Source organism: Papio anubis, chromosome 9 (genome assembly GCF_008728515.1).
Source record: "Papio anubis isolate 15944 chromosome 9, Panubis1.0, whole genome shotgun sequence".
Classification (NCBI taxonomy): domain Eukaryota; kingdom Metazoa; phylum Chordata; class Mammalia; order Primates; family Cercopithecidae; genus Papio; species Papio anubis.
Genome location: NC_044984.1, coordinates 52,194,182 through 52,219,811, shown reverse-complemented (window position 1 = coordinate 52,219,811; position 25,630 = coordinate 52,194,182). Strand labels below are relative to the sequence as shown.

At 42.6% G+C, this 25,630-nt stretch overlaps 1 protein-coding gene across 8 annotated transcripts in view; it reads right to left on the bottom strand.

Annotated features, from left to right (window-relative positions):
* The window catches only part of OS9 (OS9 endoplasmic reticulum lectin), a 28,443-nt gene extending 3,062 nt beyond the window's left edge, over positions 1–25,381 (bottom strand). For 2 of the 8 annotated variants that reach the window (XM_021922533.2, XM_021922535.2), the window contains exons 1-11: positions 25,009–25,381; positions 24,406–24,582; positions 23,164–23,227; positions 22,966–23,042; positions 22,636–22,734; positions 2,516–2,726; positions 2,301–2,405; positions 1,988–2,088; positions 1,756–1,807; positions 554–642; positions 82–360 (exon numbers count right to left, since the gene is read on the bottom strand). In XM_021922533.2, the coding sequence (XP_021778225.2) occupies positions 82–360; positions 554–642; positions 1,756–1,807; positions 1,988–2,088; positions 2,301–2,405; positions 2,516–2,726; positions 22,636–22,734; positions 22,966–23,042; positions 23,164–23,227; positions 24,406–24,582; positions 25,009–25,170 (1,416 nt within the window). In that variant the 5' untranslated portion in view covers positions 25,171–25,381. Of the gene's footprint in view, positions 1–81; positions 361–553; positions 643–1,755; positions 1,808–1,987; positions 2,089–2,300; positions 2,406–2,515; positions 2,727–22,635; positions 23,043–23,163; positions 23,228–24,405; positions 24,583–25,008 lie in introns of all 8 variants that reach the window. The other 6 variants (XM_021922534.2, XM_021922536.2, XM_021922529.2 and 3 more) reach the window with 3 other exon arrangements.
* Between the last annotated feature and the right edge of the window lie 249 nt (positions 25,382–25,630).

The following is a 25,630-nucleotide window of genomic DNA, read 5'->3' as shown; positions in this document are numbered from 1 at the left end:
TGTTTCTTTTAGTCCCTCAGCCTGTCCTGCTTCACGGGACCAGGCGGCTGTGGAATTAACAGGAGGAGGAGCTGGGCTTGCCTCCTGGATGATGTTCTCCAGTTCCCGCTCCATGCCAGCCTTCACCTCCGAACGGAGCCGGTCTCGGTCTGATGGAAGCAGGATCCCTTCCAGTTCCTTCTCAAATTCTCCCAGTAACTGCTGTTCATCCTCATCTTCATCCTCATCCTCATCCTCGTCCTCCTCTTCTTCCATTTCTCTCTGCCGTTCTGGATCACCCTTTTCCTTCTCCTCTGGTTCCCTCTGAGGGACTTCTGCAGCATCATCCACAGGCTGCTCTTGGCCTATATTTGGCTTCCCCTGGGTGGGTAGGGAGTGGGGAGAAAGAGGTAGACAGTTGGAGTTTCAACAGAGACACATGGTGGGGGGCAGACAAATAGTAGCAGGTGTGTGGTACTGGGGGACCCAGGAGTTGAGTCCCAGGTCAGCGTAGTTTTTCAAATGCTCGCAGTTGGGAGGTGGGTTCTACCCATTCCCTGAGCATGGCCTATACCTTTTTTGTTCCACCTTTCAGCTCCTCTATGAATCGAATCAAATCTGCAGGGCTTCGAATGACTTTGACCTGCACGTTGTTCTGAAAATCTGAGATGAAAGAGTAATAATCATGAACCAGTTCTGTTGTGTTTAAATTTTTTTTTTTTTTTTTTTTTTTGAGATGGAGTCTTGCATTGTCACCCAAGCTGGAGTGCAGTGGTGCAATCTCTGCTCGCTGCAACCTCTGCCACCCGGGTTCAAGCGATTCTACTGCCTCAGCCTCCCAAGTAGCTGGGATTACAGGCGCCTGCCACCACGCCCAGCTAATTTTTGGATTTTTAGTGGAGATGGGGTTTCACTATGTTGGCCAGGTTTGTCTCGAACTCTTGACCTCAGGTGATCCACCTGCCTCAGCCTCCCAAAGTGCTGGGATTACAGGCATGAGCCATCGCACCCGGCTCTTTTTCAACATGGAGTGTTACTATGTTGCCCAAGCTGATCTTGAATTCCTGGGCTCAAGCAATCTTTCTGCATCAGCCTTCCAAGTAACTACGATTACAGGTGTGCGCTACTGCACTCCTAAATGCTCTTTGGATTCCTAAGGACAGGTAATGAGAGACCAAGGAAGGACACGGTCCCTGCCTCTAGGGTTTACCTGTTAAATAGTGAGACAAGGGCAAACATTCGTCTGCAGAGAGCACTGTTCTAAGGTGGACACTCCGGTAGGAGAGATGGATGCCAACAAGCTGCTAAGTCCCCACTCTTCCATGCACTTCTGAGGCCCTTCTGGCAGGCACTCCAGCTTTTAGGACTACAGAGGAGATCCTGGGGCTAAGGACTTATCTTCCCTGGAACCCTTCTCCTCTTTCCACAAATATTAACCATTTAGTTTATTCAGTTCCAGGCCTTCTACTGTGAATTATGGATGCATTCTCATTTAATCCCGTGCAACTCTCTAGGGTAGGGGTTATTACCCTCATTTTATGGGTAAGAAAATTAAGGTTAAGTGAATTACAAAGTCACCAAGTGGTGGAGCTACTGTGTTCTGCCACCTTGCTAAAATAGCAGAGCTGTCTACAAAGAGTATTAACTCCTGTAAAAATGAATTTGCTGCTGGCCTGGCTACTCAATCTCCCTCCCAGTGCTTAGCTCTCCCTTCCATCTCTATCCCTGCCAATCCTAAAATATATATGGTAAAGGAGACAGGGAAGGTTCACTCACCATTGGGAGCACCTGGAGCTGAATCTGTTGCCTCAGGGCTTGGGTCCTGCTCCTGACAAGGAGAAAAGGAAAGAGTCAAGTATGAAAGCCTGTTCATGCCCTCCATACTACGAAGGCAAAGGTTCTGGGGATATCCTTGCATCCCTAGGTAGATGTAGGTCACCTCACAATGACCCCAGCTACAGTGACCCTCCCCATTCCCATCCCGCTCCTCTGAGGCAGCTGGTCTCACCTCAGCCTGCATCTCCTCCCCTCCTGGGGCCTGGTCCTCTGGTTCATTAAGCATCTTCCAGAAATCTGAGTCCTTACTGTCATCCTTGGTCGGGCTCGCACCTAGGGTACAGAGAACAGGGAGACATTGATCTGACAGGAGGGGTGAGACAGAAAGGAGCAAATAGGATGGGGTCCCTTCCCCTCCTCTATCACCAAGGGATGAGGGCCCATGGTACTCTTCCACTCCACCCACCAGTCAGTCAGGACAGTAAGATCAGGGGAAGGGAAAAAATGGAAGCGAGTTTCATGGAACAGATGAAACAAGGTCCTACCTGCCATCTTTTGGGGTGCCACCCCAGACTTGGTCTCACTCCACACTTGGGGGCCCAAATCTTGCAGCTCCTCTATGATTTTATCTCCATACTGCTTTGAGTCTACTGAGAAACAGCATGCAAGCAGGCCAGGAACACATTCCTCTGGCTATTCAATACTTGATCTTTTGCCGCCCCCTACCCCCGTATCTTCTCCTCCTTCTCTAATTACTCACCTGCTTGCCTCTGAACGTAGGCCATGTACTCCTCAGGCTGCAGGGAAGGGTGACAGAGGATGGCCTGGGGTGCAGCACTGGGTGGGGGCCGGAGGAGAGGGTGGGGGCAGAGCCGAGGAGTGCGAATGGTCAGCACATAAGAGCAGGACAAGGGCTCGTCCACGCGATCGATGTAGTCCCCAGAAATACCTGCACCCTCGTCACAGAGGAACTGCCAGGACAGAAAGGGTGAATACACTTAATCACCAACAATAACTTGCTTTAGTTCTTAGAGCAGGTGTCTTTACTAAGCACTGATTATCTGTCAAGCATTGTGCATACACTGTGCATATGGCACTTTACATAAATTTGCTCACTTAATTATCACAAAGACCCAGTGAAGGGGTATTGGTATCTCAACTTCGTGCCTCAAGAAACAGGTGTGATGCAGTTAAGGCACTTGTTCAGGTTGACCAGCTTTTAAGTGGTAAAAACAGGAACTGAACTCAGGCAGTTTAACTGTAGGTAACCAATTTGTGTTTCATATTCTTATTTTGTACAAATATTGTGTGTGTGTATATATATATATTTATATTTGCTTTATATATGTATTATTATTATTATTATTATTGAGATGGATTCTCGCTCTGTCACCCAGGCTGGAGTGCAATGGCATGATCTCGGCTCACTGCAACCTCCGCCTCCTGGATTCAAGCGATTCTCCAGCCTCAGTCTCTCAAGTAGCTGGGATTACAGGCACCTGCCATCATGCCTGGCTAATTTTTGTATTTTTGTAGAGATGGGGTTTCACTGTGTTGGCCCAGCTGGTCTTGAACTCCTGACCTCAGGTGATCCACCCGCCTTAGCCTCCCAAAGTGCTGGGATTACAGACATGAGCCATGAGGCCTGGCCTGTATTATTTTTTAAAGTGTATATATATTTGTGTATAAATATGTATTTTTCATATATGTGTATATGGTTAAAAACTTCAAACAATTCTAAGATTCTTATATCATTCAGAAAGAGGGTAAAGATATTGATTGGCCTTTGATAAATTAAGCATGCAATATTCTAATTTCTAAAAGAACTATTAAAAGACAGCCCGGTGGTTCACAACTGTAATCCCAACACTTTGGGAGGCCAAGGCAGGAGGATGGCTTGATGCCAAAAATTCAAGACCAGCCTTGGCAACATAGTGAGACTCATCTCCACAAAAAATTTTTAAAAATTAGCCATGTGTGGTGGTGTGCACCTGTAGTCTCAGTTATTTGGGAGACTGAGACTTAAGGGATCTTCCGTTAAGAAGATCAGAGTTACAGTGAGCCAAGATCATGCCACTGCACTCCAACCTGTGTGGAAAGCAAGGCCTTGTCTCAAAAACAAACAAAAAGTGGGAGAGGTCCTACTTCTGAAATGGCAGCATGAGGGACTTCGCACACTCCACAGGGAAACTCCATAACTGATGAAAATTAAAAAACACAAAGCATGGCCAGGCGCAGTGGCTCACACCTGTAATCCCAGCACTTTGGGAGGCCGAGGCAGGCAGATCACCTGAGGTCAGGAATTTGAGACCAGCCTGACCAACGTGGAGAAACCCCATCTCTACTAAAAATACAAAATTAGCCGGCCTCATGGCGCATGCCTGTAATCCCAGCTACTTGGGAGGCTGAGGCAGGAGAACCGCTTGAACCTGGGAGGCGGAGGTTGTGGTGAGCCGAGATCGTGCCATTGCACTCCAGCCTGGGCAACAAGAGCAAAACTCTGTCTCAATACAAACAAACAAAAAAACACAAAGCATTTAAACTCTTTGGAAATTTTCCTAAGGACATATAACAAATGAGGAAATGTTTACTCAAGAAAATCTACTAAATCTTTTTTTTTTTCAGACAGGGTCTCACTGTGCCACCCAGGCTGGAGTGCAGTGGCATGATCACAGCTCACTGAATCCTCAACCTCCTAGGTTCAAGCAATCTTCCCACTTCAACCTCCCAAGGTAGGACTACAGGTGTGTGCCACCATATCCAACTAATTTTTAAAAATTTTTTGTAGAGACAGGGTCCCACTGTGTTGTCCAGGCTTTCTCAAACTCCTGGGCTCAAGCAATCCTCCCACCCAAAGTGCTGGAATTACAGGTGTTAGCCACCATGCCCAGCTACTAAATCTTGAATAGTGAGAATTTGCAGCACTTGAGCCATGACCTGCTCCCTCCACAAAAGCCATGGGGTGGAGGGCAGGAATTTCTATCTGGAGTTACTACAACCCCACCCAATAGCTCAGTTTGACAAAAGCTCCACTCCAGCAGGTGAGTGTAGTTTAAAAAAAAGGTGGGGTGGGGCGGTGGAAGGGGGGAGGGACTTCCTATTCTCTTAATATCCAGTCATGAGATATGGTATATGGTATTTTACCAGGAGGGCCACGAGCTCCAAGGTACAGCAACTAAATTCCTAAAAAAGATCAAGGGCTCCCTTCCTCCACCCAGCCCCACCCACAGGGCAGAGGCTTTACTTCAAGTGCAGTGGGACAAGAGTATCAGGGCCCTGATTGCCCTCACTGAAGCTTGCTCAGAGAGTGGAGGGTTCACAAAAGGAGATGCAAACTTAGAGAGTAGAGGCTGTCATCCCTGCCTAGCTCCCTGCTCATAAAACAGGAATGTCCTTCCAAGGGAAGCAAGCCATTGTTCCTGACCCCAACTCCAGAGCAGGGCCTGGGAGATTTTGCCCAGCAGGAGAGGCAGTCCATAAGAACACACAGCTCTAACATTCTCCAAAGGACCTGACTTAATATGAAACAGAGTATGGGGAAATTCAAGCTTACAGGCACTTCAAAAATGTAGAGATTTTGGCAGGAGGCAATTAAAAGGAGGCTGATTGCTCCGTGATAGCAACAGGCTAAACCTTGGGACAGCTAGTTTAACAGAGAGAACCAGGGAAAGGGCAACTGAGAGCCGTCCTGGAGTCATAACAAACCTACTTATTGCCCTAAAAAACTAGCCTGACAAAGGGGCCCACAATTAACTGGACTAAACTATGGAACAACTTATGCCCCACATGTCAAAAACAATAAAGCAATTAGTTGGCAATGAGTGGAGCCTAACAGCTGGGGGTGATACCAGCAGAGGCAGATGGCTTAACAAATTCATGAAAGAAACAGTCAGAAAGAGCCTGTTGAAACCACTGTCATCTAGTGTGGCTGTGTGCAGGGCCAAGATTGCCCTCTGAGAAGACACTAGAGGCTTCATGTTGTGAGGGAAAGAGACTCCACTCAAGTAGTTCAGCCAAGTCACTGAACAAACAAAAGCCATGGGGTGGAGGGCAAGAATTTCTATCTGGAGTTACTGCAACATACTATCTAAAATGGTTTTCAACAATTACAAAACATGCAGAAACAGTAAAGTATGAAACATATATAGGAAAAATATGCAGGCAACAGAAACCACCCATGAGAGGGCCCAGATGTTGGATCTCACAAAGACTTAAAAGTAGCCATTACATTAATAAATACGTTCAAAGAATTAAGAATTTAAGTCATACAAAGTGTGTTCTCTGACCACAATGGAATAAAATTAGAAATGAATAAGGAAAAAAATTTGGAAGTTCAGAAATATGTAGAAATTAAACAATAATCTCATAAGTAACCAATGAGTTAAAGGAAAAAAATCAAAAGAAAACTATAAAATACCTCAAAAATGAATGAAACTGAAGACACGACATATCCAAACTTACAGGATGCAGCTGAAGTAGTGCTTAGAGGGAAATTCATAGCTATAAGCATCAATTTTTTTAAAAAAAAATCTTGACTCCATAATCTACCCTTCTACCTTAAGAAACTAGAAAAAGAAGAACACACTAAACCAAGAGCCAGCAGAGGGAAAAAATACAGACTAGAACAAAAATAAATGAAATAGAGAACAGGAATACCATCCTATGTGTCCAAAGACAGGGTACCACAGATACACCTTTGTAGGGAGTTTATATATGTTTTTAAGTTTCTGTAATAAAAGGTTTCAAAAAAGACAATCTTTAAATATCCATAACTTGCACCTGGCAATTATGCTTTTTTTTTGCTTACTTTATTTTCTTTTTTTATAGATGCAGGGTCTTGCTGTATTGCCCAAGCTGGTCTCATACTCCTGGGCTCAATTGATCTTCTCTCCTCAGTCTCCCAAAGTGCTGGGATTATTGGCATTAGCCACTGTGCCCAGCCCAATTCTATATAAGAGATATTTACACATGCATATATGTACAATGTAATAATCATTTGTGATAACAAAAGAATTAGGGGGGGAACTATTTCAACCAGTAGAATAATGGTGACAAAATGATGGAACACACAATGGAACTTTATGCAGCTATAAAAACTAAAAAGGGCCAGGTGTGGTGGCTCATGCCTGTAATCTCAATACTTTGGGAAGCCAAGGCAGGTGGATCACGAGGTCAAGAGACTGAGACCATCCTGGCCAACATGGTGAAACCCTGTTTCTACTAAAAATACAAAAATTAGCTGGGTGTGGTGGTGTATACCTGTAGTCCCAGCTACTCGGGAGGCTGAGGCAGGAGAATCCCTTGAACCCAGGGGGCGTAGGTTGCAAGGAGCCGAGATCACACCACTCCACCCCAGCCTAGGCAACAGAGCAAGAATCCGTCTCAAAAAAGAAAAAAAAAAAAAAGATGTACTGCCGTTGAAAGATCTCTAAGGTTTATTGTCAAGGGAAATAAAAGCAAGGTATAGAACAGTGTGTTTAATTTACTATATATTGTTTATAAATAAAAAGGAAAGGAAATAAGAATCTCCATTCATAATTGTTTGTAATCATGCAAAAAAAGGCTGGAAGGATACATGCAAAAATAAGACCAGGGATAACCTGTGGAGCTGGAGAAGGGACGGTGGGGAGAGAATGGGAAATAAGCAGATGAGAGACAAGTAAGGGAGGGAAATATTTCTTTTTTTTTTTTTTTTTTTTTTTTTTGAGACAGAGTCTTGCTCTGTCGCCCAGGCTGGAGCATAGTGGCATGATTTTGGCTCGGCTCACTGCAACCTCTGCCTCCTGGGTTCAAGCGATTCTCCTGCCTCAGCCTCCTGAGTAGCTGGGACTACAGACATGCCCCACCACACCCCGCTAATTTTTGTATTTTTAGTAGAGACGGGGTTTCACCATGTTGGCCAGGCTGGTCTTGAACTCTTGACCTCAGGTGGTCCACCTGCCTCGGCCTCCTAAAGTGCTGGGATTACAGGCATAAGCCACCGTGCCCAGCTGGGAAATATTTCATTACATACCTTTTAAATAGTATTTTCTGGATTTTGTATCATGGGAAAGTATTATCTATTTAATAATTATATAAGGAATTTAAAATAGCCATTAAAAACTTGTGAGAGATATATAGGTAGTTGGAGACAAATTTATGAGATATAAAAGAGGAAAAGCTGAAAATGAATGAGCTAGGCATTCATTTCAAGAAGTTGAACAAACAGCAAAATAAACCCACAAAAGTAGAAGGGAGGAAAAGAAAGATTAGAGTAGAAATTAATAGAAAACAAATACAATAGAGAAGCTCAACAGAGCCAAAAGTTGGTTCTTTGAAAAGACTAATAAAACTGACTTACCTCTGATGCAACTGACCAATAACAAATGAGTGACGCAAAAATAACCCATAAGGAATGAAAAGAGGAACCTCATTACAGATGCCACAGAGATTAAAAAGATAGAAGAATATAATGAACTTTATGCCAATAAACCTTAAAAGTCAGATGAAATGAACAAACTCCTGAAAAGAAAACTTAAACTAACCAAAGTAGAAATAGAAAACTTCGAATATTCCTAAAACTACTTCAGAAAATGAATCAGTAGTTAAAAATCTACCCTCAGCCAGGTGTGGGTGGCTCACGCCTGTAATCCCAGCACTTCAGGAGGTCAAGGCAAGCAGATTGAGGTCAGGAGTTCGAGACCAGCCTGGCCAACATGGTGAAACGCTGTCTCTACTAAAAATGCAAAAATTAGCTGGGCATGGTGGCGCACACCTGTAATTCCAGCTACTTGGGAGGCTGACGCACAAGAATCTCTTGAACCTGGGAGACGGAGGTTTCAGTGAGCTGAGATCATGCCACTGCACTCCAGCCTGGGTGACAGAGTAAGACTCTGTCTCAAAAAAAATAATAATAATTATAAAAAAAAAAAAAGGATAGTCAAGGATAATATATATGACCACATTCGGTCCATTTCAGGAATGCAAAGTTGGTTCAACATTAGAAAACCTATAAATTATTTAATTTCAAAATTAAACATGGCCTTAAAACATATAAATAAAAAATTAACAAAATTGCCAAATCCACCATCACAGTGGGAATATTAACAGAGTTCTTTCAATGATCACGAGTCAACTCAACATAAAGTTGTAGAAAATCTGAACAATACAATGAGCATCTTGAACTGCTTAAATGGAGAAAAGACATGCTTTCAAGCACAAACATACAATTTTTAAAAATTCATCAAAAAGAAAGTCTCAACAATCTCCAAAAGAATCATTGACACAATGGCATAAAATTAGAAACCAATAGCAATCATATAAAAACAACAAAGCAAAACACATTTGTTTAGAAATATATTAAGCTAATTCTAAATAAGTTCAGAAGCATGTAGAAACCATAATGAAAATGGAAACATCACATATTAAAATTTGAGGGATGCAACCAAAATAGTACTCAGAGTGAAATGTAGAGCTTTAAGTGTATAATTAAGAGAGAAGACAGATTGAAAATTAGTGAGGTAAGCATTTCGCTGAAGAAGCTGTAAAAATATTTGCAACTTGTATCACAAACAAAAGGATAATATCTCTACTGTATACAGTTCTTATAAATTGACAAGAAAAAGACGAGTAAGCCATTAGGAAAATGAGCAAAGAATTTGGATAGCTGAAAGAAAAGAGTAAAGAAGGGAATAGAGACAACCCTTAAATGAGTAAAATTAGACATTTTTTTTCTTAAGAGAAATGCAAATTAAAACCACACTAAGAAATCATTCTTTCTCTGATGCCTAGCTGATGATGGCCAAAATCCAAAAGTTTAAAAATATACGGGGTTGGCATGGCTATAGGGAAATCAGCATTCCCATACATTGTTAGAGGGAAAGTAATTTACCTAAGCAGAGTAATTTGGCAGTACATAGCAAAATTACACAAACTTACTTCCAGGAACTTAATTTACATATCTTCTATAAGTACAAGATTATTCACTGCAGCACTCGTGTGTTAATAAAAGATTTAAAACAAGCTAAATGTCCATCAACAGGGAACTATTTAGATAAACAATGATACAGCTATATAACAGAATAACAGAAAGTATATACAGGAATAAGGATGACTTTTTTTTTTTTTTTTTGAGGCAGAGTGTCACTCTGTTGCTCAGGCTGGAGTGAAATGGTATGACAACAGCTCACTGCAACCTTGACCTCCTGGGCTGAGAAGATCCTCCCTTATCAGCCTCCTGAGCAGCTGGGACCACAGGCACACACTACCACACCTGACTAAATATTTTTTTGTAGAGATGGAATCTCACTACATTGGCCAGGCTGGTCTTAAACTACTGGCCTAAAGCGATCTTCCTGCCTCCACTTCCCAAAGTGCTAGGATTACAGGCATGACACACGACACCTGGCCCAAGTAAGGTTTTAGATATATATATTTATTTGGAAAGAGTGCGAAGATATATGCTTATATGTGCATTTAAAAAAATCTCAGAGTATATAAAGAAATTAACAATGGTTACCTTTCTTTAAGGATGGAAAGAGGCTAATGAGGGACAAGATGTGTTAATCCTTTTCTCTGTATATCTTTTAAGCATTTCTATAGTTGAGTTATGTGGATGTGATGCCTATTCAGAAAATTTAATATAGAATTTTTTATTTAAAAAATTTGAGATGATGTCTTGCTGTGTCACCAAGGCTGGAGCGCAGTGGCGTGTTCATAGCTCACTGTAGCCTTGACCTCCTGGGTTGAAGAGATCCTCCCAACTCAGCCTCCCAAGTAGCTGGGACCACAGCACATACCACCACACCTGGTTTTTTGTTTTGTTTTGTTTTTTTTCCACAGAGACAGGGTCTCATTGTGTTACCTAGGCTGGTCTCAAACGCCTAGCCTCAAGTGATCCTTCCACCTTGGCCTCCCAAAATGCTAGGATTATAGGGCATGAGCTACCATGCCTGGCCAGAACTTTTTAATGTTAAACAAAATTCAGGTTGTTAGAAAAAAAGAAATCAGAATAACACAAAGAAAGGAGAAGGAAGGAAATAACAAAGATAAAATAGTGAACGTGTGGCGGGGCACAGTGGCTCACGCCTATAATCCCAGCACTTTGGGAGGCCGAGGCAGGTGGATCACCTGAGGTCAGGAGTTCGAGACCAGCCTGATCAACATGGAGAAACCCCGTCTCTACTAAAAATACAAAAATTAGCCAGGCATGGTGGCACATAAAGCACTATGTGCTATCTCGTGATAGTGAGTTCTCAAGAGATCTGGTTGTGGCACTTCCCCCCTCTCTCTTTTGCTCCTGCTCCCGCCATGTGAGACTCTGGCTCCCCATTTGCCTTTCACCATGATTGAAGCTTCCTAAATCCTCCCCGGAAGTAGAGGCTGCTATGCTTCCTGTATGGCCAGCACAACTGTGAGACAAACCTCTTTTCTTTGTAAATTGCCCAGTCACAGGTATTTCTTTATAACAATGTGAGAATGGACTAATACAATGTTAGTGAAATACTAAATGGACAACAGGATAAACAAAACCAAAAGGTGATTATTGGACTAATAAAGTAGACAAGCCTCTGGCAACATAGATCAAGAAAAAAGAGAAAAGGCAAAGTCAATATTAGGAAAGCAAAAGAGGATATATCTATAAAAAGAGTTTATTTAAAAAAACTGTAATTTTATGCTAATACATTTGAAAATTTAGACAAATGAATAATGGCCTATGAAACTATACTTTATTAAAGCTTCATGATGGAGCAAACCTAAAAAGCCTTACAATCTTTAAATAAATTAAATTAAATCAGTAGCAACAACCATTCCCACAATATACCAGTTTTGTAGCATATTGTGGGGATGGGGAGGATTCACTTTATCTAACCTTTTTTTTTTTTTCTTTTCTTTTCTTTTTTTTTTTTTTTTTTTGAGACAGAGTCATGCTCTGTCACCCAGGCTGGAGTCCAGTGGCGTAACACCTCCTAACAGCCTCAACCTCTCCAACTCAAGCAATCCTCCTGCTTCAGGCTCCCAAGTAGCTGGGACTACAGGTGTACACCATCACACCACGCTAATTTAAAACTTTTTTTTGGAGAGACAGGAGTCTCATTATGTTGCTCAGGCTGGGCTCCTACGCTCAAGCAATCTTCCTGCCTTGGCCTCCCAAAGTGCTGGGATTATAGGCATGAACCACCACACCCGACCCTACCTAACCTTTGAAGAATAATCTCTGTCTTAGCAAACTGCTCCACAGAGCAGAAAAAGAGGGAAGCTCCTCAAGACATTTTATGAAGTGAATGTAACTTTATACAAAAACAAAGTATAAGAACAGAAAATTATAGACCAATCCACTTATGAAAATAGTTATAAAAGTTAATTATACTATCAGGATATTGAATATAGCAATGTATAAAAAATACTTCATGACCATGGATTATCCCAGAAATGAAAGAATAAAAAAAACTATAAATTTAACATTTTTAATATTAAAAAAACCATATCACTAGCTCAATAGACACAGAATAAGCATGTGTTAAAATTCCACACCTGTACATGGTGAAAATATCCAGCAGTCTAGGTACAGAATGGAACTTCACATACCTGATAAAAGGTATCTGCAAAAAGCCTGCAGGAAAACATCATGCTAACAGTGAAACTTCAGGAGCATCCCCTTTAAAGTCAGAAACAAGTCAAGGATGCCCATCATTGCCACTTCTGTTGCATTTGAGGTATAAGAAAAATGAAATGTATAAGACTTAGAAAGGAAGAAACCAAAACTGTCTCTCTTGCAAATGACATAATTATCTATACAGAAAATCCACAAGCATTTGTGAACTACTAAAAATGAAAGAGTTCAAAAAAAGTTGCTGAATATAAGATCAATATGTAAAACCAATAATGTGACCATGTGCCAGCAACAATCAGAAAACGGAATTTTTGGCCAGGCACGGTGGCTCATGCCTGTAATCCCAACACTTTAGTAGGCCAAGGGTGGATCACATGAGGCCAGGAGTTTGAAACTAGCCTGGCCAACATGGTGAAACCCCCTCTCTAAAAAAAACACAATAATTAGCCGGGCATGGTGGCGCACACCTGTAATCCCAGCTACTCGGGAGGCTGAGGCAGAGAATCACTTGAACCTGGGAGGCAGAGGTTGCAGTGAGCCAAGATCGCACCTCAGCCTTGATGACAGAACAAGACCCCATCTCAAATAATAATAACAATAAAGAAAATGAAATTTGTAAAAGATGCTATTTAAAATAGAATAAAAAAACTATAAGGTCCTGTATGTTTGAAATATTTGTATACACAAACAATACAAAAATAAAAACTATAAGGTATCTAAGACTAATCTCACATAAGATGTACAAGAATTCTTAGAGAAAATTAAAACTTTACTAAAGTATAGGACAACAAGCAAATGGAAACAAACATGTTCATAGTGTGTGAAGGCTTCATATTATAAAGTATCAATTCTCTCCAAATCAGTCTAAAATTAAATTCTAACCAAAATCCCCAAAAGGAGTTTTAATAGAACTTGACCAATGATAGGCCTGACAGTTTTGAAGAATAAAGGCAAGTATATCCTACCATATACCAAGATTTATGAAAAAGCTATAGTAATTAAAACAATGTGGTAATGACATAAGAATAGATAGACTATTGGAACAAAAGAGAAGCCAAGAAGAAAATGCACATATATTTGAGAACTTGGTAAATAACTGAGGAGGCATTACAAATCAGAGAGGAATGTATGGTGTATTCAATAAACAGTGCTGGGGCAACTGCGGAAAATAGGTGTATCTAGGTCCTAATCTTATAACATACATTAAGATAAATTTGTATTGAATTGTAGTCCAAAGTATGAGAAACTCTATTCACACTTTTCTACTTTTTTAGAAACCCCCCCAAAAAATGAATAGTAAATAGGAAAGGATTAAATAAAAAACATAAAATGTACAAGGTATAAAGAAAAAGACTGATAAGTTTGACTATATTGGAATTTAAATTTTTTTAAAATTAAAATTCATTTAAGACACTATAAACAAAAAAGACAAAGTATAGATAGACAGAATGTAGGTGACAAAATAATTAAATCTGAAATTTATAAAGAATGCCTTCCTAACTTATTCTGTGAGATTGGCATTGCCATAGTATCAAAGCTAGACAATACTACTACAAAACACTACAAGAAAACAATAGACTAATATCTTTTTTTTTTTTTTTTTGAGATGGAGTCTTGCTCTGTCACTTAGGCTGGAGTGCAGTGTGCAATCCTGGCTCGCTGCAACCTCCGTCACCCAGGTTCAAGCGATTCCCCTGCCTCAGTTTCCTGAGTAGCTGGGATTACAGGTGGGTGCCACCACATCCAGCTAATTTTTGTATTTTCAGTACAGACGGGGTTTCACCATGTTGGCCAGGCTGGTCTCAAACTCCTGACCTCAGATGATCCACCTGCCTTGGCCTTCCAAAGTGCTGGGATTAGAGGTGTGAGCCACCACGCCTAGCGACTAATATCTTTTATACATACAGATGCAAAATTCCTCAACTAAATGGTAGCAAACCAAATTCAGCAGCATATTAAAAGCATTATACATCATGATTTATGTTGGATTCACTCCAAGAATGCAAGGATGGTTCAACATAGGTAAATCAATGTCATACACTATATTAATAGAATGAAGGGGAAAAAACCCACATGACCATCTCAACTGATGCAGAAAATGCACTTGATAAATTAAATAACCTTTTCATGTAAAAAACAATCAACTAGGAATAGGAGGGAATGTCTTCAATTATTGATAAAGTCCATATAAGAAAAACCCACAGCTAACATCATACTCAAGGGTGAAACATTGAAAGCTTCTCCCCTAAGATTAGGAACAAGACAAGGATAGACACTTTCTTCATTTCTATTCAATATAGTACTGGAAGTTTTAGAGTGATTAGGAGTGAAAAATAAATGAAAGGCATCCAGTGGTGTTTTTTGTAGAAAAAAAAATCTTAAAATTCACATGGAATTTCCAGGGATCCCAAATACCCATAACAATCTTAAAAAAAAAGAACAAAGTTAGAGGACTCACATTTCCTGACTTAAATCTTAATACAAAGCTACTATACTCAAAACAGTGTGATCCTGGCATAAAGACAGACATATTTACCAATGGAATAGAATAGAAAGGCCAGAAATAAACCCTCACATATATTGTCAATTGATTTTTGGTAAGGATATCAAGAATATTCCATGGGGAAAGGACAATCTTTTCAACAAATGGTGCCAGGAAAACTGGATATCCATATTCAAAACAATGAAGTTGTACTATATGCAAAAATTACACCATATACAAAAATTAACTCAAAATCAGCAGCTGGGCACAATGGCACACCCTTATAATCCCAGCTATTCAGAAGCTGAAGTAAGAAGCTTACCTGAGCCCAGGAGTTTAAGGCTAGTCTGGGCAACATAACGAGACCCCCATCTCTAAGAAAAAAATATTAACCTCAAATGAATCAAAGACTTAAATTTAAGAGCTGAAACTATAAAACTCTTGGAAATCAAAATTAAAAGCTTTTGTGTGCCAAAGGACACTGCTGAGGCTGGAGAATCGCTTGAACCTGGGAGGTGGAGGTCACAGTTAGCTGAGATTGTGCCATTGCACTCCAGCCCGGGCAACAAGAGTGAAACTCTGTCTCAAAAAACAAAGCAAAACAAAAGATAGTAAAAAGGCAACCACAGGATGGGAGAAAATATTTACAAAGCATAGATCTGATAAGGGATTAATATTCAGAATATATTACATAAAGAACTCTCACAACTCACCAAGAAAAAACAACTCAATTCAAAAATGGGCAGAGGATTTGAATAGACATTTCTCCAAAAAAGATATACAAATGGTCACCAAGCACATGAAAGATGTTCAACATCATTAGTTACTAGGGAAATGCAAATCAAAAACCACTATGAGATACTACTTCACACCCATTAAGATGGCTATTACTGAAAAAAAAAGAAAAGAAAAGAAAAAGAAAACAAAAGAAAGGAAAATAAATGATGGAGATAGCATGGAGAAACTGGAACCCTATGCACTGCTACTAGGAATGTAAAATGATGCAGCTGCTATGGAAAAACAGTTCAGCAGTTCCTAAAAAAATTAAACCTAGAATTACCATAAGGCACATTCTACTCCTAGGTACAGACCCAAAAGAACTGAAAACAGGACTCAAACAGATACTTGAACACCAATGTTCATCACAGCATTATTCACAATAACCAAAAGAAGAAAACCCAAGTGTCCATCCATCAACAAATAGGTAAACAAAATGTATATACAGACAATGGAACATGATTAAGCCATAAAAAGGAATAAAATTCTGATATATGCTACAACATGGATGAACCTTGAAAACACCATGCTAAGTGAAATAAGCCAGACACAAAAGGACAAATCTTGTATGATTCCACTCATATAAAGTACCTCGAACAGGAAACTGATACAGACAGAAAGTAGAACAGAGTCTGGGAGAGGGAGAAATAGTTATTTTTGTTTGGGATGATGAAAAAGTTTTGGAAATAGTAGTGATGGTGACAGAACATTGTGAGTGTTTCCACTGAATTGTACACTTAAAGACTGTTAGAATGGACTTTTAGGTTATATATTTTTTCAATCATTAAAAAAATTGAGGGCTGGGCATGGTGGCTCACGCCTGTCATCCCAGCACTTTGGGAGGCCAAGGCAGACGGATCACAAGGTCAGGAGTTTGAGACCAGCCTGGCCAAGATGGTGAAACCCCGTCTCCACTAAAAATACAAAAATTAGCTGGGCATGGTGGTGGGCGCCTGTAGTCCCAGCTAGTCTGGAGGCTGAGGCAGAAGAATCGCTTGAACCTGAGAGGCAGAGGTTGCAGTGAGCCAAGATCGCGCCATTTCACTCCAGCCTGGGCAACAAGAGTGAAACTCTGTCTCAGAAAAACAGAACAAAACAAACAAACAAAAAATTGAATTCACCAATAACATACACTCCTGTAACCCAGTGATTCTACTTTCTAGGTATTTCCCTGGAGAAATTCTTGTACACTCACAATAAGACCTACATTGCAGCACTGTGTATAAGGGCATTAGAGTTGAAACCCAACTGTTTATCAACAGAGGAATGGGTAAGTAAGCAATGAAACACAATATAGACATTAAAATCACTCAACCAGGCTGGGCATGGTGGTTCGCACCTGTAATCCCAGCACTTCGGGAGGCTGAGGCAGGTGGACCACTTGAGGTCAGGAGTTCAAGACCAGCCTGGCCAACATGGTGAAACCCCTTCCCTACTAAAAATATAAAAATTAGCTGGGCATGGTGGTGGGTGCCTATAGTCCCAGCTACTCAGGAGGCTGAGGCAGCAGAATCACTTGAACCCAGGAGGCAGAGGTTGCAGTGAGCCTAGATTGTGCTACTGTACTCCAGTCTGGGTGACAGAGCGAGACTTTGTCTCCAAAAAAAAAAAAAAAAAATCACTCAACCAGAGCTCCACGTCATGCCATGGAGTGGCAAACACATTGATCAGTGAAAAAAACAAGTTGATACTCCTGATGTACAATTTTAAAATACAAAACACTATCTATTGTCTGTAATACATATATACCATTAATAAAAATACAAAACAAGCGTAGTGAGGGTTGTGGTTGTTTCTGGTGAGGAGGGAGAGTGATTAAATATGAAGGTGGGCTTTAGCTATTAGCATAAGTATTTTATTCCTTTTTTTAAACCAGAGATCTGAAGCAAATCAGGCAAAACATTAACATCTGTTTAACTTGGCAGTGAATTTATGGGTCTCTATGACATTTTTTTTTGGTATAATTATATGTTTTATAACTTAAAACTTTGATATCTCTAGAATTTTACTTTATAAGAATTGAATTGGCCTACTACCCTAGACCTTCCTTTTGAGGCAAATTGCTCTCCCAGGGTTCTGCATCCCAGCCCTGTCCACATTTTTTTCTCACTCTTTCTACTACACCTTGATCTCCCTCTCCTCCTCTTCACTAACATCCCCCCAACAGCCTTCAAAATATTCTAGTCTGTTGCATCTTAAAACACACACCAATAAATAGAAATTTATTTAATTCCACATAGCTAACCAGTTGTTCCCTAGCCCCACAGAGACTGCACTTTCAACAAACAACATGCACGCTCTTCCTACTGAGGAGGCATCAGGCCAGCAACAGGTCACAGTGCCTGCCCTGGAGTAGGGGCTTTACTTGATCACCTAGGCAAGTGGCATGAGAACTGACAACTAGAAGCAACCAGATAGGAATGGCCTCAACTTTCTGCCACCAAAACCTCCAGACTCATTAGCAAATACACTTCCAGTTACGACCCTAGACCTTCCTTTTGAGGCAAATTGCTCTCCCAGGATTCTGCATCCCAGCCCTGCCCATATTCTTTTCTCATTCTCTCTACTGTATCTTCACCTCCCTCTCCTCCTCTCCACTAACATTCACCCAACAGCCTTCAACATGTTCTAATCTATTCCATCTTAAAACACACACCAAACACAGAATGCCCCCTCTCTCAATCCCCCAGCACCTCTCACTAATGCTTACCTTTTATCTCTCCTTCATAGCCAAACTTCTTCAAAGATTTCCATTCTTTTCCTTTGAGACAGAGTCTCACTCTGTCATCCAGGCTTGAGTACAATGGCGCGATCTCAGCTCACTGCGACCTCTGCCTCCTGGGTTCAAGCAATTCTCCTGCCTCAGCCTCCCAAGTAGCTGGGATTACAGGCACCCACCACCACACCTAGCTAATTTTGTATTTTTACTAGACATGGGGCTTCACCATATTGGCCAGGCTGTTCTCGAACTCCTGACCTCAAGTGATTTGCCTACCTTGGCCTCCCAAAGTGCTGGGATTACAGGCATGAGCCACCATGCCCTGCTGAGTTCCACTTTTTCACCACTTTTCTCAACACCTCATCTTCACCACTCTGCTCAAATTGCCCCAGCAAAGATCACCAATGACGTCTATCATTAAGTCCAACCAAAGGACTGGTCAGGAGTGCCTGGGAGTAGAGGATTTATACTTTCCATCTGGCTCTCTTCTCTACTGTCTGGATTTTTTATTTCCATGTACATGTTTTGCCTTTATTAAAATAATAATGACTATGATTGCCTACAAGCAGTTTTTAATCCTCCTCTTCCTTGAAGGTTCAGGCACAGCCAACACCATGGACCAATTTCCCCTTGAGATATGTCCTTCCTCATTTCCATGTCACCATAGCCTCCTCTCTGGCCCCTTCTTCTGGCAAAACCCTCTTCTTCCCATGCTCTCAATATTGGCTTCCTTGAAGTTCTGTCCCATTTTTCTCATTAGATACTGTTTCCTTGGGGGATTTCATCCATACCTTGGCTTCAGTTATAGCTGAGACGAGGATGACTCCCCACCTCTGGGTTCAATTCAGATCTCTCTGCTGAACTCCAGACCCAGAGATCCACAGCCTCCTTGGAAATCTCTACCTGATCGCCTCACTATTTACCTTCATCACACCTACTCCTGTTCCCATTATACCTATCTCAGTAACACGAATCACCATCTATCTAACTGCACAAGCCAGAAGCCTGGAAATCATTCTTGACTCCTTCTTACTCTATTGATTTTGCCCCCTAAATCTCTCTCCAAATATTCACATTTCTTCATCCCCCGGCCACTTTTATTTCATACCTGGATTACTGCAGCTGCCTAAGTGAGCTCTCAATCTTTGCTATACTCCAGCTAGAGTGGACCTTCAAATCCAAACCTGAATATGTCATCATTCTGCTTCAAATACCTCATTGCCTCCCCCAACCACTGTCTCTTGGATTGTCTAAACTCCTCATCATAGCTACAGAGCCCTTCGTGACCTGTCCCCTACCAACTGCCCAGACTCATCTCCTATACTCCTCTTCCCATGATTATCCCCATCAGTCCCTGTGAATATCTGTCAGTTCCTGGGATAGGCCATTGCCTCTTGTCTCCAGGCCTTTTGCACTTAGCGCACCTTCCATTTGGAATGCCCTCTTCTTCCCCACGCCATCCTCTCCATCTGCTAGGCTAACTCCTCATCCTCCAATGTCAGTTCAAAGGTCACTTTTCCCAAGAGGCTTCCTTTTTACCCTGGACTCCATCCTGACTGTGTGCTCCCCTGCAGGCTGCACTTCACTGCTCATGGCATTTATCCTGCTTGTTGTGGCTGTTTATTTAACATGTTTCCTGAAAGCAAGACTACGTCTCATCCACCTTTTTGTTCCTAGTTTCTATTAGTGCTTGGCACAGAGCATATGTTCACCAGAGATGAGGAAGCTATGCAGTCTTGACCTCAGTTCTTGGCCAACTGAAGATACAAACACCCAAAGGAATAACTAGAATACAATGAAGTAAGTGCTATAACGGATTATATATGTGTTTGGATGCTTGTATTATTAAGTGCTGAAGGAACACAACTAACTAATTTTCTGTGTTAATCAAGAAAGGTGACATTAGAACTGGCTTGTCATTCATTTCATTCATTCATTGAATAATTTCTAGGTACCTATTTGAGCAAAGCACTGTTCCAGGAGCTGTGGATACAGCAGAAAACGAGACAGACATCATCCCTGCCTTCCCAGAGCTTATCTTAGTGCGGGACGACAGAAATTAAACAAATACAGTAATTTCAAGTAATGATACATGCTTTGAAGAATACAAAACACTGTGGATGCTTACTCGGACAGGAGCAATAGGTGCATGTGTGTGTATGTGTGTCTGTTTGCTTATGTTAGGTTCCCCGGGAATTGTCACTTGAATATAACCTGAATGAGGGGATGGGGCCGATCATTCAAACATCTGCAGGAGACTGCTCTAGGCAGAGGGAACAATGAGACCCACTGGTTTGAAGGACAGAAAAAGGCCAGTGTGGCAGAAATACAATGAGTACTTATATCTATATCCCAGAACTTGTCCCTGAATTCCAGAATCACAGAGCCAACTGTCAACTGGACATCACCACTAGGATGTCTAAAGGCACCTCAACCTTCAATATCCAAAACCAACCTAATTTCCTCCCCCAAACCTGTTCCTTCACACTTCAGTAAATTACAATTCCATCATTCCAGTTGCTCAAGCCACAAATCTTGAAGTAATCCATGATTCTATCCCACATCCAAACCATCAACAAATCTCATTGGCTCTACCTTCAAAATACATCCAGAATCCAACTACTTCCCATCACCTCCACTGCTACCACCCTGGTCTGTGCTGAAACATTTGGATCTTAGCCTTTGTGCAAGGCAGAAACACTGAAGGTTTTTCAGGACTGAACGAAGAAGTGATGCAGACTTACAGGTGTGTTGGAGCCAACTGGTAAGTTTTGGAGAATGTTGCAAGACAGTTAACATCATTTGACTTGGGCATCATGGGAGTATTTTTACCACAGATATTGGCAAACGTTACAAATCAGGGGTTCCCTCTCACACCCACAGAGATCTGGGTGTCCAACACTTACCAGCACACGACTGCAGGTACAAATCTGCATTATGGAAAGATAACTCTGACAGGTGTCATGTAATTCTTTACAGGTGTGTATATTTATGAATACATGAGAATGACCTAAGAAACTTTTTGCATTCTATATTTGCCTGCCTCCACTCAGCTAAGGACCACTAGATCAGAGGCACTTGTAAAGAAGCTGTTCGCAAGGATGCAGGCAAGAGTGAAGGTACCCACCACACGAAAGCATAGGAGAGTTTTGAGAGGTATCTAGAAGTAGGAAAAACGGGCTTTATTTACTCTGAGAGAGCTAGATTCCTTTCCTTCATCTCACTTCTTAGTTGATAATCATAGACTCATTTCTATGATTCTGTGTTCCCCTCTAATGCAGCCTGTGAGGGCAGGGGCTGCACATTTGCTCACCATTGTATCCCCAGAGCCCAGCCTAATGCCTGCATATACAGCAAGACCTCACTGAAGAGCCATTAAATAAATAAAAGGAGGGACAATGCAGAGGAGAAGAAAGAGTCAAGGATGGCACTCAGGTTTATTGCTGAGGCGACAAAAAGGAGAAATGTGGGAAAAAGAGAAAAAGTGTGGTTGGGGGTATGGAGAAGAGGATCTGGGAAATGTTGACTTGAAGTGCCTCTGAATATCCAGGTAATGATGTCCAGGTGGCAGCTGGAAACATGTTTTATTTTATTTTATTTTGAGACAGAGTTGCGCTCTAGTCACCTAGGCTAGAGTGCAATGGCGCGATCTCACCTCACTGCAACCTCCGCCTCCCAGGTTTAAGTTATTCTACTGTCTCAGCCTCCCAAGTAGCTGGGATTACAGGGTGCCCACAGCCATGGCCGGCTTATTTTTATATTTTTAGTAGAGACAGGGTTTTGCCATGTTTGCCAGGCTGCTCCTGAACTCGTGACCTCAGGTGATCCACCTGCCTTGGCCTCCCAAAGTGCTGAGATTACAGGCGTGAGCCACTGCGCCCGGCCTGGAAATAATGTGTTTTTGCTATTTTTTTTTCTTTTCTGAGACAGAGTCTCACTCTGTCACCCAGGTTGGAGCACAGTGGCACAACCTCGGCTCACTGCAACATCCACCTCCCTGGTTCAAGCAATTCTCCTGTCTCAGCCTCCTGAGTAGCTGGGACTACAGGCACCTGCTACTACACCCAGCTAATTTTTGTATTTTTAGAAGAGATGGGGTTTCACCATATTGGTCAGGCTGGTCTTGAACTCCTGACCTCAGGCGATCTGCCCCCCTTGGCCTCCCAAAGTGCTGGTGGCATGAGCCACCATGCCCTGCTGGAAATACGTTTTAAATCTCGGAGGGAGCCCCCTGACTATAAGATGCAATTCTCTTCCCTTAGAATCTGAACTGTCCCTATGGGAGTGTCAACTTCCTCTCTCAAGACTCACCCGAACCTCGGCCTCTCGGGGCCTCCCATTGAGGTCGCACTTGGACCCATTGCCATAGGTCTGGCTGTGGTAGCGTTTCAGACGATGCTGCTTGGAGGCCTGGAGAAGACATGAGGCAGGAGTGGGGGAGATGAGAAAGACAGCAAAGAGGAAGGATGGCACTGCATCCCCACAGAGACAAAAGAATGGCCTGTGCCCCCCCAGGAAACTTTGTCCTAATGGCCACCAAGCCCCAAGAAACAGATCAGCTAATCTTGACCCTCCCCTTCTTGTCAGGGCTTTCAGCCGGTGGCCAGAACCCCTTCTCCCCGAATCCCACACTCTTGCCACCTTGGCTGTTTCATCATCCCAGTCGAAGGCCGATTGGTAGTAGCCAAGATAGAGGACTTCACCTTTGATCTCTGAATCTGCAAGAGAAGCCACAGAGAAGCACTGTTACCCCTAAGAGGAGTAGGAGGGAACTGGGGAGGCAGGTTACCTTCAATGATACGATGCTGAGGGCTTAAGGAAAACATAGGAGGGAGTTACCTTCCATGTGGTATTGCTGGATGTGGCGTCCATAACAGAATTCATATGTCCACCAGTCCTTTGTCTGACAATTAAAAATTAAACAATCAGGGGGATGGGGTGCAGACGTCTTTTATTGGAATCAGAGTCTCCTGGCTCCAAGACACATAGCCTCTCATCTACTTGCACACTCAATTCTCTTCCCTTCACTTCCACTCTCAATTCTCCAGACTTTCAGTAAGGAGGGAGGGCTGCTTTCCTTCTGTGACGTAGAGAGTTATCTCTAAAGTCTATTTTCCACTTGTGGTCTTTCCATTCCTCCCTCTTAAAAGATTTTTTAAATCCTCATTTCCCCTCCATAAAGATAAGAAATTATGGTATCCCTGAAGCAATCATATTAGGGAAACATAGAAGAACCCAAAATTAAATATTAATTGAACTTCTTGGACATTCCTTGCACTGTTCTGGCCACTGGGAATACAACTATGAACAAGATAAATTATTTGACCTCATGGAGTTTACATTCTAATGCTGGGATTCAGACCGAAAACAAAGTGATTCAGTTAATATGATTTCAGATCATGAAAAGTGCTACGACGAAAATAAAATTGGATACTGGAGTGGAGTGATAGGGCAGGGGGTGACTTTAGCAGGTAGGCTTAAGAAAGTACTCCTCCTACCCGACGCAGACCCTCAGTCTTGCGTTAGCCCTTTTCTGTGATCTTCTTTTTTGTTTTTTGTTTTTCGGTTTTTTTTGAGACAGAGTTTCACTCTGTCGCCCAGGCTGGAGTGCAGTGGCCCGATCTCAGCTCACTGCAAGCTCCGCCTCCCGGGTTCACGCCATTCTCCTGCCTCAGCCTCCAGAGTAGCTGGATTACAGGCGCCCGCCACCACGCCCAGCTAATTTTTTTTTTGTTTTTTTTTTTGTATTTTTAGTAGAGATGGGGTTTCACCGTGGTCTCGATCTCCTGACCTCGTGATCCGCCCACCTTGGCTTCCCAAAGTGCTGGGATTACAGGCGTGAGCCACCGCGCCCGGCCTTTTCTGAGATCTTCTATCCTAACCTGCTCCTACATTCAGCAAAGTGTCATCAATGGTTACAGGATTCTTTGCTTCTTTCTTGTCCGTGTAATCTGTCTACTCCTCCAATGGTCTTCTTAACCACTACAGGTCCCCTAGATCCTGCCTCATTCACTGGACTACAGTTCTCGGATGAACTGCTAGTTCCCAAGCCCTCATTCTATCTAACCCAGTCCCTTTCACCTTCAGCAAGCAGGGAGCATCTCTCATTGGGCTCAACAACTCAGGGATCCCAGGCCCTTGGTAAGCAGGTGTTTCCTCCTCCCTTTCACGCTGGAAGTGAATAGCTCCAGCTGGCAGGCGACACTCATAGCGCTGTTTGTACTTAGAGGAGACAATCACCACGTCCGAAGATTGGCTCTGGGAAAGAAGGGAGGGTCGGGGGGCAAGGAAGCAAAGAAAGGCTGGGATCAGGGAAAACAACGAAATCCCTCTTCAGACCCTGGGGAAGAGCTCAGTCGAAGACAGAATAAGCCACGAGCTCTCCAGCTGTATTTAGTGGGTGAGGCGAGAGGGCGCTCCCATTTCTCCACGGGAACGGAGTCCCGGTGTTTCGATAGTAAACTGAGACCTGAATGTTGACAGCGGGAAGCCCCACCTCTCCCAATTCCTGGCCCCTAGAGAACGGGTCCCAGTCTGCGATCCCCAGGGGTCACCGTAAAAGCAATACCTACTCTTCCCGATTTCCCGTAGGCTCCAGCCCCAGACTCGGGAGCTGCCCTTCTTCCTCTATCTCTTACTCGCTTCCTCTTCTGCCCGGACCCTCGCCCCTTATACGCCTCTCACCTGCCCTCCCATGACAGGCAACGGCAGGATCTCGATCCCATAACGCATCTCACTCAGCTCCTCCAGGTTCAGGCTCCCAACACCGCCAGTCAGACTTGCGGGTAACAGGAGTCCCAGAAGCAGCAGTCCCAACACACTGGACAGCACCGTTTCCGCCGCCATCTTTCGTTCCCCCTCTTATCCAGAGAATCTGTTTCCGCCCTAAGCCTGGCAGCGGCCTCAACACGCCCATCGGCGCCACATGATTTTATTGGCTATATGTTCTATCCCTCCCACGTACCCTATTCCTATTTGTAAACGTAGCTTCAAGGCCCCGGGGAGGTGGATCACGACGATTAGAAAAATCAATTGCTGTCTGTGATTGGTCAGAGACCAGCCAATCATCGACAAGATCAAACCCCTCTCGCCTACCCCAATTTCAGAGGCGTGGTCTATGCGCTTGGCTCTTTTATGTTTGCCCTCTGTCTTCGCCTAAATGTCATGCGCATCTCATTGCTTTTTCAGATGTTTGTACCTGCCCACCGCTGGGCGGAGTATTGAGGCAGATAGGTAACTTGCGCAGTGCCCGTGAAAGTTATTCAATGCTTGTTGCAAAACAAATAATTATTATACAGACGCTTAC